Raw genomic sequence first — 13551 nt, 5'->3', positions numbered from 1 at the left:
GCCCCAGAACCTTTCTTCCTCATGGGGTTATATTTTTGATGGGAATCATAGATTTTTCTCCTAATTGTCTGCTATTGTGTTTATTTGCCCAGTCCACTTTAGCCAGCTCTATCTCATTCCTTTGTAATTCTCCTTATTTAAGTTTAACACAATTGCTTCAGATTCCAGTAGAGGTGAACAATAAATACTTTCCTTGGCAGTGCCACCCTCTTCTCATAAGCAAATACAAGATTACATACGTGGGACATGTGGTATAAACGGGCCATTCGGCTCAACCAGTCCATGTTGGCGTTTCTGCCACACTTGACCCTCCTTCCATTTTTACTCATCCAAATCTATCAACGTAGCCTGTTTTTCCCTTCTCCCTCCTGTGTCTGTCCAGCCCTCCCTTATGTACCTGTACTACTCATTTCAACCACTCCATAGTATTAAGTTCCACATCCTCATTATCCAATGAGTGAAAATGTTTCTTCTAAATTCCCTATTGGGTTTATATTGCACTAAAGTTCTACTTTATATCGATTATGGTGAAAAACTGAACACAAATTAAATACCACAAGCAAAGTAACTTATTTCACACAAGTATTTTGTTTCCTTAGGTACAATGTTCCATTTAAAGCACTTATTCAAAAGTGGGTGCACAACTTGTCCACCACAACAGACATCATTGAGAGCTGGTTGACTGTACAAAACCTATGGATATATCTGGAAGCAGTGTTTGTGGGTGGAGACATTGCCAAGCAGCTACCAAAGGTCAGCAGTGGTTGATCTGAAATGATTATACAAAGTAACAAGGTATTGAATTAATGGGCAAATGTTTCCTGACAGTAAGTGGCCTTACTAAAGCAAGCAAAGGAGTTACTTTGTGGTGACGATCAATGCTCACATCTTCATGCTCAGTTCCATCAAGTACGTTCAAGCCCCTGCATTCAGTTTGCCTTCCCTGAGCTGTCTGAGCGGGAAAGTGGCTGGAAATTTGCAGAATCTCTGAACAGATGGGAGGAAATCAGAGGTAAACTCTGGTGTTTCCTGGGTAACTGTTACTGGGGCAATAACAGCACTGGAGTAGAAAGGCTTGCACTTGCTGCCTTAGCTTCAAGGTGTTGATTGATGCCAGTGATGCACCTTAGGCAATGGCACCTCACTCATGTAAAGAGCTTCATTCTCAATGGAAACTGGCTTGTAATTATATTGCATCTGCTTACCAGAATGAGAGACACACTGATGAGGAACTGATTTGCGCTGTAGTATCTCAATATTAAATATCTGTTTATTACTTTGCATAAATAGCAATGAAGGAATCTAACTGCAGATTATGCAAAGAAAAGAAATATTCTGATATATCAACTTTAAAAATTGGGCAGAACGGTCTGTATTAGGACTTCAATTCCATTTGGTTACATAGCAAGAGTATTTTGGAAATGTTTTTTCTTCATCAACATGTTCTTCTGCCCCCACATTTATGTAATCTACTGGAATCAATTGCAATTTTTTTTTGAGGTCTGAAATAAACTTTCTGCCTGTTTCCCAAAAACAAAGTGATGGAACAAAAAACCCAGATTTGGCAGGAGTTTGAAAAATTGCAAAATTAAATGTCGGCTAAGGAAATACAGGGTGCACATGATGGTTTCCTTCTTTAAAACAAACCTGAATGAATTTCAAAGATGAATCTACCAAGTCTATTATGTGATAACAGGAAGCAAAGAGATTTTCCAATATTGACAAGTCATGGATGAAGATAATGAGCCGTGCCCATGAAATTCCTAATGTGGTTCAGTGTTGCATGGGAGATGAAGCTATGATTCGGCTGCTTCCTCATCTTCTGGAGCAACTTGAAATATGTCAGAAATCATTAACTGGGTAAATATTGGAACTGTGTGTAGCAGTGTTAATTTTGAGTTTACGTATATATTTCAGTGATGAAATATTAATGAGATTCAGGTCAGGATTAAAATGACTGAGTAAGTGAGTCTAGTAAGTATTGGTATTGGTTTATAGTGCACAGGCGAAAAAGAGTGAGACTTTACATAATCCTCTACCATTAATCATTTTACTGTTTCTTTCTGTACTGCTTTAGAATGGACAATGAACCAATGGCCCCCATTTGCAGTGAATAATGCTATAACTTCAGGTCTTCTTTAACACAATCCAGGCTTCTGCCAAATATTATTTCTATATAAAAACACAAAATGCTGGAAATAGTCAGCAGGTCAGGCAGCATCCACAGAGAAAGAGACAAGAGTTAATGGTTCAGGCCAATGGCCTCTCATCAGAACTGGAAAAGGTGGAGAGAAAAAAGGGGATGTCCATGAAAGGGTGTACATTAAGATTGTCCAGGTGACCCAGTACTTTCAGAGCTGTCTAGATGAATGAGGCCATTTGGAAAGAGGAGAAATAAATGACAGTTATAAACGATCATGCTGGCATTGTGAGTTGCAGAATAGAAATTGAAAGGAATCTGAACTGGATATGATCTTGGTCGCCGATGACTCAATCTCTCATTGTCCCATTTCCTATGAGTTCAGTAACCACTGCTTCTTGCCTGGCAGTGTGGTGGAGTACACCAACCTCATTGTTCAATTACCTTATAATAGCAAATTACATAGATTCCTGTCGGAAAGCTCGTAGTATCTTAGACCCAAACATAAAATCACCCAATTGCAGGATAATGTACCAATGTAAAATTCACCATTTCTTGATAATAAGTCAACGGTGGGTAAATAAAGTTTGAATATCAATACTGGATCGGTTCTGAAATACTTCCTGGGGGATCATTTCTTATCCTGTTGCAGGCAGATTCCATTGTACCGCAACATGAGATAATTAACTGCAGATCCATTTGTTTTTAATCAGCGATTAGTAATTTTGTCCCTGCTCTTCAGATGCTCCATAATAATTAGTGTAGGTACTGATTGAAGCAAATTGTCTTGGTAGACAGGCTGCCTTTTTCCCTCTATTTCTCCACCATGGAAGGTGCAATTGGTATTCATGACATTGTTCTAAATAAATGGGCATGAACTGCCATCCTGCCTCTCACATTGCCAATATCGGGGAGTGTTTCACCATCTAAGTAATGTGTGCAATTTTGCACAAGGGTGTATTTATCTGTACTATTTTCAATAGTGTGTGAATGTTACACCGCTGTAACCCATTGCTGAATCTGTAGTGTCAATAGAGTGTAAATAGATTCTGCAGTAAAAAAAAACAAAATCAGAACAAATTCAGTAATATTAATTAGATGTTAAAAGTCACAATGATTTAAATCTGGGTATGTGCACAACTTCATAAGGATGTAGACTTCTGTCTAATTAGAATTTCTCTTCTTTATTTTTATTAATGCAGATTATTTTTTTTCCCAGACGTGTAGGGAAAGCCCTGTTTGTTGAAACTGAAATTTACCTTTGGTCTGCTTTCCCTCCCCACCTACCCCCCCCCCCCCCCCCCCCCCACCACCCTTCTGGTTGCTAATAATCATTAGTTACCTGGAAAAGAAGCGGCTGATGTTTCCAAGATTCTTCTTTGTATCTGATCCCAGTCTGCTCGAGATCCTGGGCCAAGCATCTGATTCTCATACCATACAAGCTCATTTGCTTAATGTATTTGACAATATTAAATCAGTCCTGTTTCACGAGAAGGTCAGTTTGAATTATTCGTTATCTTATATATGCAGATAATGTGGATTCCTTTCAGAAAACTTTCAGTATATTAATGTCAAACAATGAAATTTTCCATTTCAGGAGTGGAGAACGTGTGTAGAAACTAGATTAAAGTAGCCATGATTTAGTGGTAACACTGGAACACATACAATGGGCAAGTTGTCTCCTATTTTGAAATTTCTGTAATTCTTGCACATCAACTTAAGCAGCAAGTTAAAGCATTTAATCCTTATAATCCAGTTCACCATTTCATATTCCAGTTTGTATTCCATGGAATTTAGATTAGTTGAAGGGTGATGTGATCAAAGTTCATAAGATATTATGGGGAAATAATAGGGTGAATAAAAGGAACTGACTATTTCTGTTGCTTGTGAAGACCAGGAATAGGGGCCAGAGATTAAAAATTAGAGTGAAACCTTTTAGAAATTATTTTGGGAAATAGTTTTACGTATAAAGATGGGCAGAAGTTTGGAACTCTTAGCCGTTGATTCTAAGTCAATAATTCTAAAAGGGCTACAGAACAGAGAAATCTGGGGGTACATTTGCATGGTTTGTTCAAAGTGGCAGAGCAGATTGAGAAAATATTTTAAAAAGCATACAAGATCTTGGGTTTTATAAATAGAGGCAAAGAAATCACGATGGAGCTTTATGTAATACGAGTTCAGCCATAATGAGTTTTCTGTCCAATTCTTGGTTCCACTTTGGGAAAAAATGTAAAGGCGTCGGTGAGACTGCAGGAGAGATTTACCTGAATGGTTCTGGGGTGAAAGACTTTGCTATCTGGCTAGAATGGTGAAGGTGGGATTGTTCTTCCTGGAATAGTGGAAGTTATGAGGAGTAAAAGCAGAAGCTGCTGAAAAATACTGAGCAGTTCATGAAGCATCTGAGGAGGGATAAGCAGAATTAATATTACAGAATAATGACCTATCATCAGAACTGAGAGAAGTTAGAAATCAAACATTTTAAGGTGCAGAGAAGGAGGATGGGTGGAGAGAATAACTGAATGCTCATGATGGCATGGAGACCAAGTGATAGCAAAGGTGTTTGTGCAGCTGAGACAGGATGGTGCAGGTTTGTTGTTCACAGTTGAACTACTTGGAGGAGATGTAAATAGAAGGAACAGAGGAAGGAGAAAAAATGTGTTGGAATGTGAAATGGAGAATATGGCAGTTGCCAGAAATCTGCAATGAGTGCTGGAGATACCCAGGAGGTCAAATTACATCTGTGGAGAAAGAAAAACTGAGTTAATGTTACATATTGAGGAACCTGCAGCAGAACTAGCCAGTTCTGACACAAACTGGAAAGGCTGTGAATTTTTACATTTAGCATTGAGTCAGGAGGGTTGTAATATGCTTAGATCGAGATGACATGTTAGGTCATGTTAAACCTTGTTGCAATAGGACACATTAATGATGGAGTGGATGTGGGATGGAGAATGAAAATGATAGACATTGGAAGCTGAAGGTCATCCTTGCAGATGGAATAGTGTTCTGTAAAGTCGTTACCCAGTCTGTAGTCGGTATCTCCAGTGTTGAGGAGAACAGATGGTGGACAGCTGAATGCAGTACACTGCACTGGCAGAGAGAAACTATTACCATTGGCAGATGTGTCATGAATGAGGGGACATAGAATGGAGGTGATGTGACTAACAATGATACAAGGAGAAACTCTTTAACACAATGACTGCTTAGGGTCAGGAACTCTCTACCAGGGGCAGATTAAACTAGTATTCATAAAGATGCTGGAGAAGTATCTAAAAACAAAGAATTTGTGGGAATATGGATCACTGTGGAGCTAGTATAAATATGATGAACAGAATGACCTCCTGCCCTGCTGGAGCCATTCTATGATTCTGTATTAACAAAGGTACAAAGAGATATTGGACAATGTTGGGATCATAGGTCAGTCATGATCAGTATCTCATTAAATAGTGGATTAGGTTTTGATTGGTGAACTCCTATTCCTATCTTCCAATATTCCTCTGTGCCAACCTTGCTAATTCTCTATTTTATCAATTCTTTGTTTTGCATTTTTTTCTGCCAAGTAGAACTTTCCCTATCCATTCAATGAAGAAAGTAAATTACAGTAAAACAGGGCCCCAATGTATTAAAGGGAGCACGGCAACCAGGGCTTTGGTCTGTTAAAGGAAGTGTGGGAACCAGAACCATCAGGGCTCCCGAACAATTGGACAGTGGATCATTAAGTTTTAGTGAATACAAGTGTGTTACGGCTGTTCGGGTAATGGAAATTCACTCTTACAGAATTCACAAATCGCCACAAATCTGAGATATCAAATAAAATTTGGAATTTATGTAGGGGAAATATTAAATTAACACAAAATGTGAAATAAACAACAAATTTTTATTGTTTTCAACTTGTATTTCTTGACGGATAATGCAGTGTTTTTTGTTAGCGTGGTAGTTTCATTTTGCTCTCTAGTAGTTTATTTTTCCAAGAATTTTCCATATCATTTGCCCCCAAGATGTCTGAAACAGGGTCAACAAATTTAAGTGCAAATTGTAAGTCTAAACATCAACATTATTTGTTGTGAGTTATATCATTAAACTATTTAACCTGTATTTCATATGCATCTAAAAGTGTATGCCACCATTCAAAATTAAGGCTGGAGGATGATAAGCATCTGCAGTCCCTTGAGCCTCCAAACACAGGTGGTGGCCACTGAAGAGATTTGCTTTGGAAACTGACAAGCACAATCTCTCAAATGGCCCCCTGCTGTGAACCAGCAGCTGCAATACTCCTCATTGCTGTTGAGAGAAAAATATCCCATAGGAACGCATCTCCATTTGTAATGTGGGATTCAATGGGAAATAGGATTTCATATTATGGAAAATTGAAATACAGATTGTTTTCTCGGTTACTCAACCACAAGCTGTATGGTCAGACACACGAGGACGCCCCAGCCACCAACTGAGCCAGGCTGACAAAATGCAGGGGCAAGAATTCCTCTGGTTTCTGGTGACATTGTAAATGTGTTTGCGAAGACCTCCTCAGGTATTGCTGTTTGTAAATAGATTCTTTTAGAAAGTGTCTATGAGTTCATTACAAATCTCAGCATTGGAAATCTTGACAAAATGTTTACAACGTCACACATAACTATTAAATAGTAAAGTACATTGAGTGAATAACTGAAATAATATTCTCATTGTTATGAGTTGATTTTATACCTTGCACAACGTGTGTTGAGTTTTGGAAGCATGGCTCTTTTCACAAACGTATTATTTGGGTCACGACTCTACATCTTTGCTGTATAGATCTATGATCGCATTTTGGCTATAATCTCCAGAGAAGGAGACACTATTGAATTGGATAAGCCAGTTGTTGCAGAAGGAAATGTTGAAGTTTGGCTGAATTCTCTTCTTATGGAGTCTCAGAGTTCTCTGCACAGCATTATTCGGACTGCTGCCTATATAATACAAGAGGAACACTTTAACCTTATTGATTTCCTGAATGCTTTCTGTGCTCAGGTAGGTTGGAAGATCAGATTATGGAAGTGTGGTTTTGCTCTTAATTTCTGTATAACATTGGAGTTTTGAAATTTGATTGTGATCCCCATTAATAATCCAACAGAAAACTTATGATTTTGATTTCAACTGGAATAATTGCCTGTGTTTCTCTGATTCCAAAGTGAATTGTTTTCTTATTTAAATATCACTTGCCTTTGTACATCAAGTTTGGATGCAGGAGGCCATTGGCTGTCAGATGTTCGAAGCACTGGTTTGGTGAATTAGTTCATTGGAAAAAAAAATGTCAAGTTTAACTTGGAAACCTTGGAACTTGGAATGGGATCTGCAATTAATTGTGGGAACTCTTCTTTGGAGTCAAAATTGTTTTAACCAATTTCCATGGAGCAATGAGAGATGTCTGGAGTTATAATGTGATCAATAATGAAGATGATGTTTTTCACAGGTTGGCCTTCTTGGCATTCAGATGATTTGGACTAGAGATGCACAAGATGCCTTAAGGCTTGCAAAATCTGACCGTAAAATCATGCAGACAACAAACCACTACTTTCTGGAAATGCTTAATACACTGATTGGTACAACAACCAAAGATTTAGATCTTAATGAGCGTGTGAAATATGAAACTCTGATCACCATTCATGTCCATCAGAGAGACATCTTCGATGAGCTGGTAATTGTTTTTATTGTCTTTTGACAGTAGTGGATGTGATATTTTTCCTTTTGATTAATCTTTAAAATAATTACATATTCGTGTCATATCTTCAACACAGAATATCTTTGTTTTTCAAAAAGGCTTTTTCAAGCTGAAAGAAAATCCATGCAAAAGATTGGGAGAACATTTCGTTCATCAGTCAATCAACTTGGGGGGAGAAAGATCATGCTGTAAATTTTGATCATCTTCATGAAAGAGACCCAAACTTTACAGCCATTACAGGGATGAAACATCGTCTGCTTCTAGTTAGTGGGTTGAGGAATTTCTTGGCTAAGAATCACATTATTAATAAAATTAAATCAAGCTTGCATTACAACCGGCTGTATGATTCTGTATTAGCATAAATATGTTTCTTGTTGGGACTGAAACTGCAAAGTAAGGTCTGATTTTTTTAAAATTTTAATTTCTTGCAGTGTCGGTTGCAGATAAAATCTCCGACTGACTTTGAATGGTTGAGACAATGCAGGTTCTACTTCAATGAAGATGCTGATAAAATGCAGATAGCAATTACCGATGTGGATTTTACTTACCAAAATGAGTTTTTGGGATGCACTGAGAGACTAGTTATCACTCCACTCACTGACAGGTATAGATTTTGCAATTCTGCATAAATTCCTGAAGTCTGATTGATTGGCAGCAGTGTATTGGTGAAATGTGTAGCCTCGATATTTTGTTGCTGCATATGATGATTTGTGGGCCAATGGGGCCCATCTTAACCCATAATCTACTCCCAACAAGTATGGCAGCCTGCATTCAGGGCCTTCTAAAGCTTGGTACTCGAGCATGATGTAAAAGGAACTTTTTTGGTTAAATTCTGGATTGTGCACACAAGCTCTCTCTCACTGTAAAGCATCTGAACAGTTGTTCAGCCCAGTTGACTTAGGTAAAATCAGCCACTTGTCCTGTAGGATTTCTGCAATATGCATGCAGTAGGATGCTAAAGATCTTACAACACTACAAATTCAGGTTTGAGGATGAAAGCTCCATGTGTTAGTTGACTGTAGCATCCATTCTTGAGTAATTGCATTGTAATTTGGATACCCAAATATTTAATTAGAATGTAAGAACTTTTTATTATAATTTTATTCATTTTTAAAATGTATGTGTCCTTATCAAAGAAGTATTTATTGCAAATTCATAATTTCCCATGAGAAGGTGGCGGTGAGTTGCCTTTTCAAACCACTGTGTTTACTGGTGGTGACTGTGGGGAATTCTAGGATTTAAATCCATTGACAGTGAGGGAAGAATTAAACAGTTCCAGATTATGAAGGTGTCTTTGCTACTTACTATTCTGCTTCAGGGTACAACATGAAGTTTCTATCTATGCAGCTATTTTTAGCACATGGCATGTAATGTGTAAAGCAGCAATTACAAGGAGCACTGAGGTGGAAATTACATTTAATCTCAGTTGGCTCAGGAGGACCACTGACAGAATCAATTTGTTCATTACATTATTTATGCTTCAAAACCTTTCTCAAAAACTTTGAAGTACCAGGTGTAATATCAAAAACCGAGATGTATAATTTTAGCACTCTGTCTCAGAATTCCTTAATGGTTCAACTACATTCTAGTTATAGTGCAAAACTCCAAGGAATTACAGAATGTGTGACTTAAGTCATAACACAAGACATACTGTAATTTCCTGAGCTTTTTGGCACCCCTCAGATCTTTCCTGTTACTGAAACAGTGATTGGCTAAGTATAATAACTCTCCCCCCCCCATTAAAATTAATAACCATTGTGAATTCATTACAACTTAAGTAAATGAATCTTTTTAGCACTAACGTCACCTAGACCATTAATAGCATTAATAGCTATTTAGTGACTTGGTGACAGATAATATTTTTGGTAAAGTGAGAGCAGATTTGGTTCTAATATTGGGTCCAGTGTGCAAGAGTAATGCTGGTTGCCCTGTCGGGGTGATTGATGGGTCATGAGCAGGTAATGTTGGTGGGGTGTATGCAGAGTAGGCAGATTGTGATGTCACGCTGATTTAACGAGTGTTGATACTTTGGGGCCTAACGCTCTTGCTTAAACACACACACTTGAACATGAACTCAGCAAATGGAAGGATTCTCCACTCATACCATCCAGACATACAAGTGGGAATTGACCCATAAAATGAGTGCCAACTCCATGTATTTATGCAGCATGTCTGCTAAGTCAACTATCCAGCAACTAAGCAACAAGCTTGATGGGCTGCAGGTTCAGAGCAGACATACTGTTAAAGGCTAGAGACTGTTGGGCCGAGCACGTCTGCCTGAGGTGAGACGGACACCTGTTGTTGGATGGTTGGTTTCTTCTAATAGCTCCAACATGGCATTATAACTGTTTTTGGGGCAGGACACTGAGGTAACTGTGCAGGAGGTTATAGTACTGGTAATTACACCATTTAATGCCAACTTACCAACACACATAATAGACAAGCACAACTTTATCTGTGATTATTGCAAACCATTTTCATGCTCCAACATGCAAGACTTCCATGTAAGCATACAGGCTACAGTGGTGTCATCAATTGCAAACACTTCATTGGCATTAGTTTAAGAACATAAGTCCATTGAAAACTCCTGTGTCTCATATCAACATGAACTGACAATACTCCACATCTTTATTGACGATATTCTGTTCTGACCTCAGTCAAATGTCTCTGCCCAAGGTCATCTGGACAGGATGTCCTGATAGTTGGAGGGATCCAGAGCAGCCAAGCAGGAGAATGGCACTGCATAGGTCCTGGTCCACAAAGCATCCCTTTGACACAACTGAAATCAACATTCTTTTCTTGCAAAACCCCTGCTCTGGGTGAGTTCAGAGGTCACAAGATAGTTCTTGGCCTGTTAACTTCGCTGGGCCCTTAAATTAGTGCTGTTGCCCAGCAGGACCACTGGGAGGCGTGATTCACTATGATTGAGAGCAAGCAAGATAACTATAACTACAACAGCTGGACCACATCAAGGCCTGTTAAACCACATCAAGGCCTGTTAAACCATGTAAAGCTCTACCAGTGATTTGTAGAGTTATTTAAAATTTCTAAAGTCTGCATGAAGTGTCCTAACAGTTGCTGAAGGACTGTCCTGACTTCAGTTTTTTTTGCACAAGCCAATTGTCCCCAGACATAGATGAAATATAAGGCCTTCCCGGTGGAGAACAGCATGTGGACATTAAAGTTAGGAGCAGGTTTAGGCTATTCACTCTTTAAGCCCGCTTTGCCATTTAATAATATCATGGTTGATTTGATTGTTATCACAACTCTGCACTCCTGCATACCTGTGGTAATGTTACGGATTAGGTTACTATTGGCGAATGTCCCTTTAAGACATAGTACAGTAGTGTGTGGGTGTGTGTGTGTGTGTGTGTGTGTGTAGAGTGATGACGGCAACAGGAGATAAGGACGTGATGACGTTGTTTGAGCAGACAGTCAGAGTCAGAGGAGAGAGAGAGACACCAGCCTGCTGGTCTCTGTATCGATGGATGAAAAACAATAACTGTGTCTGTCACTACAATCCACGTATGGATTTTTGGAATAATCCAGTGGAGTCCACTTTGTCGTTAACCTGTAGAAGGAAACAGGTATTTGTGTGGACGGCCACGTCTCGGATGCCTTTCGGGGTGGCAGATACTACGGAACAAAGGAATGGAGATCATCAGTGATTGAGGTGTCGTATGGGTTCCATCGTGGAACAATCGGATTTCGTAATTACTCTCTGTTTTCTCTCTATATTTCCTCATCAGTTAACGGTGGTTTTGCAGAAGCCTTTGCACACGTTTCACCTTACAGCTTGCTGAACTGAACTTTGAGAACTATTCCTGGACTTGGAGTTTAGGAATTTGCCACACACACACTTCGAGTTTAGTTTTTGGGGTTAATGTTTAAGATCTAACAATTTTACTTCTAACATTATAACATTTTTACTTTTTTTTCTTATTATCATAAGTAGTTATTAATAAAATAGTTTTTAACACTTATCCATGACTCGGTGAGTTTCTTTTATTGCTGGTACGTGACAAAATTGGGGGCTCGTCCAGGATCGATCCCAAGATTGACGAGGGTGGTCTGAAAACTAACTCAAGACTGGTACTAGAGGTCCGGGTTTGAATAAATTGGGGTCTTGTAGTCGACTGATTGTGGTCGGTCTGATAAAATTCTTTTTAATTGGTTTGTGTGTGTGGAAACCAGCAACAATGGATACATTTTTGAAAAATCCAACCCCTGGAGGATTGCAGGGGATGAGGAAGCCTGATTTGGTGAAAATTGATGCAGAGCTACATCTTGAGGCAGTAACGCGATCTATGAGTAAAGGCAGATATTCAGAGACTCATAGCTGGCCATTATGTGGTGAAGAAGGTATTTGAGGAGGAGGCGTTAAAACACTTTCCTGGGAGTACACCGGGGATTTCTGAGGCCCAGGTGCAACTAGCAAAGTTAGTTAGAACAACCGCAAATGAAGTTCGAGTTGGGACAAAGGAAACTAGAGGCAGAGCAAAGTCTTTTGTGATGTTAATTTACACTTCAATATGGCAAATTGTGATGTAAATAACCTCATCACATTACAGAAGTGATGGTTACACTGCAAGTACCAACACAGCTATAATAAACTCAATGCCCATTTGATAAACAAACATGCCCCACCTCCCAAAAAAGTCTAAGTTAATTTATTTTAACATTTGGACAGTGTGAGTTTCAGAGCACCCAGAATTGTCCAGTTCCATGATGCTTCTATAGATTGTTAAGGAACAATGGTTTAGAAATGCCACCTTTTCAAATGTGGCAAGGAGAAATACACTGTCTTCCAGAAATTAATAAATTCTCCGATAAATTACGAACCAGCCAAAGTAAACAAGTTAAATTTGCAATCAGTGGAACCATAGAATCTAAAATATTGAAGGAAGAAACATTCAATCCATTAAGAACAAAACAAATTAGCAGCAGGAGTAGGCTTTCTGGCTCCCCATTCAATGAGATCGCAGTGATTTTGTGCCTCGGCCTTTTATCACTTGATTTTCATGTCCTCTGAAATAAAAATAGAAAATGTTGGCGATACTCAGCAGATCAGGCAGTACCTGCAAAGAGTTTCTCTCTCTGTGGATGCTGTCTGACCTTCTAAGTCTCTCCAGCATTTTCCTTTTTATTTCAGATTTCTGGCATCTGTAGGTGTATATTAGCAGTCCTGATGCAGGGTCTTGACTGGAAGCATCGACCATCCCTTTGCCTCCACTGATGCTGCTTGACCCGCTGAGTTCTTCCACCAGTTTATGATTTTATTTCCCTCCAGATTACAAGATCTTGCATCTCTTGTGTCTCCAGTCTGCAGTCTTTTAGTTTTTTCATATCCTCTATTTCCCTTGGTGCCCAAAAGTCTATCAATCTCATTCTTGAATGAACTGAACACCAGAGCATCCACAATCCTCTGAGGTAAAGAATTCCAAAGAATTACAACCATCCGAATAAAGAAATTTCATTTAAATTTTAAATTCCCCTTAATTTGAGACTATGTCCCCGAATTCTAGATTATCCGAGAGAAACCAGTCTTTCAGTATTTACTCTACTAAACCCTCTCAGCAAGTCTCAGTGAATCACTTCTCATTCTTCTGAAGCATAGACACAGGATTATCCCCTGATCTATTGAGTCTATGCTGCGTCATCTCCTGATTGTCCCAGGCCTGGGCACGTGTGAGCTACATTGTAAATGTTGCTTTTTGCA

The 13551-nt window shown here is 38.9% G+C and overlaps 1 protein-coding gene across 1 annotated transcript in view; it reads left to right on the top strand.

Moving 5' to 3' along the window:
• Positions 1 to 13551, top strand: part of LOC127577482 (dynein axonemal heavy chain 5-like) — a 146682-nt gene that overhangs the window by 58262 nt on the left and 74869 nt on the right. The window contains 6 exon segments of the mRNA XM_052028706.1: positions 600 to 753; positions 1697 to 1860; positions 3479 to 3635; positions 6929 to 7141; positions 7584 to 7808; positions 8264 to 8436. Of these exon segments, the coding sequence (XP_051884666.1) occupies positions 600 to 753; positions 1697 to 1860; positions 3479 to 3635; positions 6929 to 7141; positions 7584 to 7808; positions 8264 to 8436 (1086 nt within the window).

This window comes from Pristis pectinata, chromosome 13, assembly GCF_009764475.1.
Source record: "Pristis pectinata isolate sPriPec2 chromosome 13, sPriPec2.1.pri, whole genome shotgun sequence".
Taxonomy (NCBI): Eukaryota; Metazoa; Chordata; class Chondrichthyes; order Rhinopristiformes; family Pristidae; genus Pristis; species Pristis pectinata.
The sequence above is the reverse complement of the archived record's forward strand: the minus strand, read 5'-3'. Positions and strand labels throughout refer to the sequence as shown.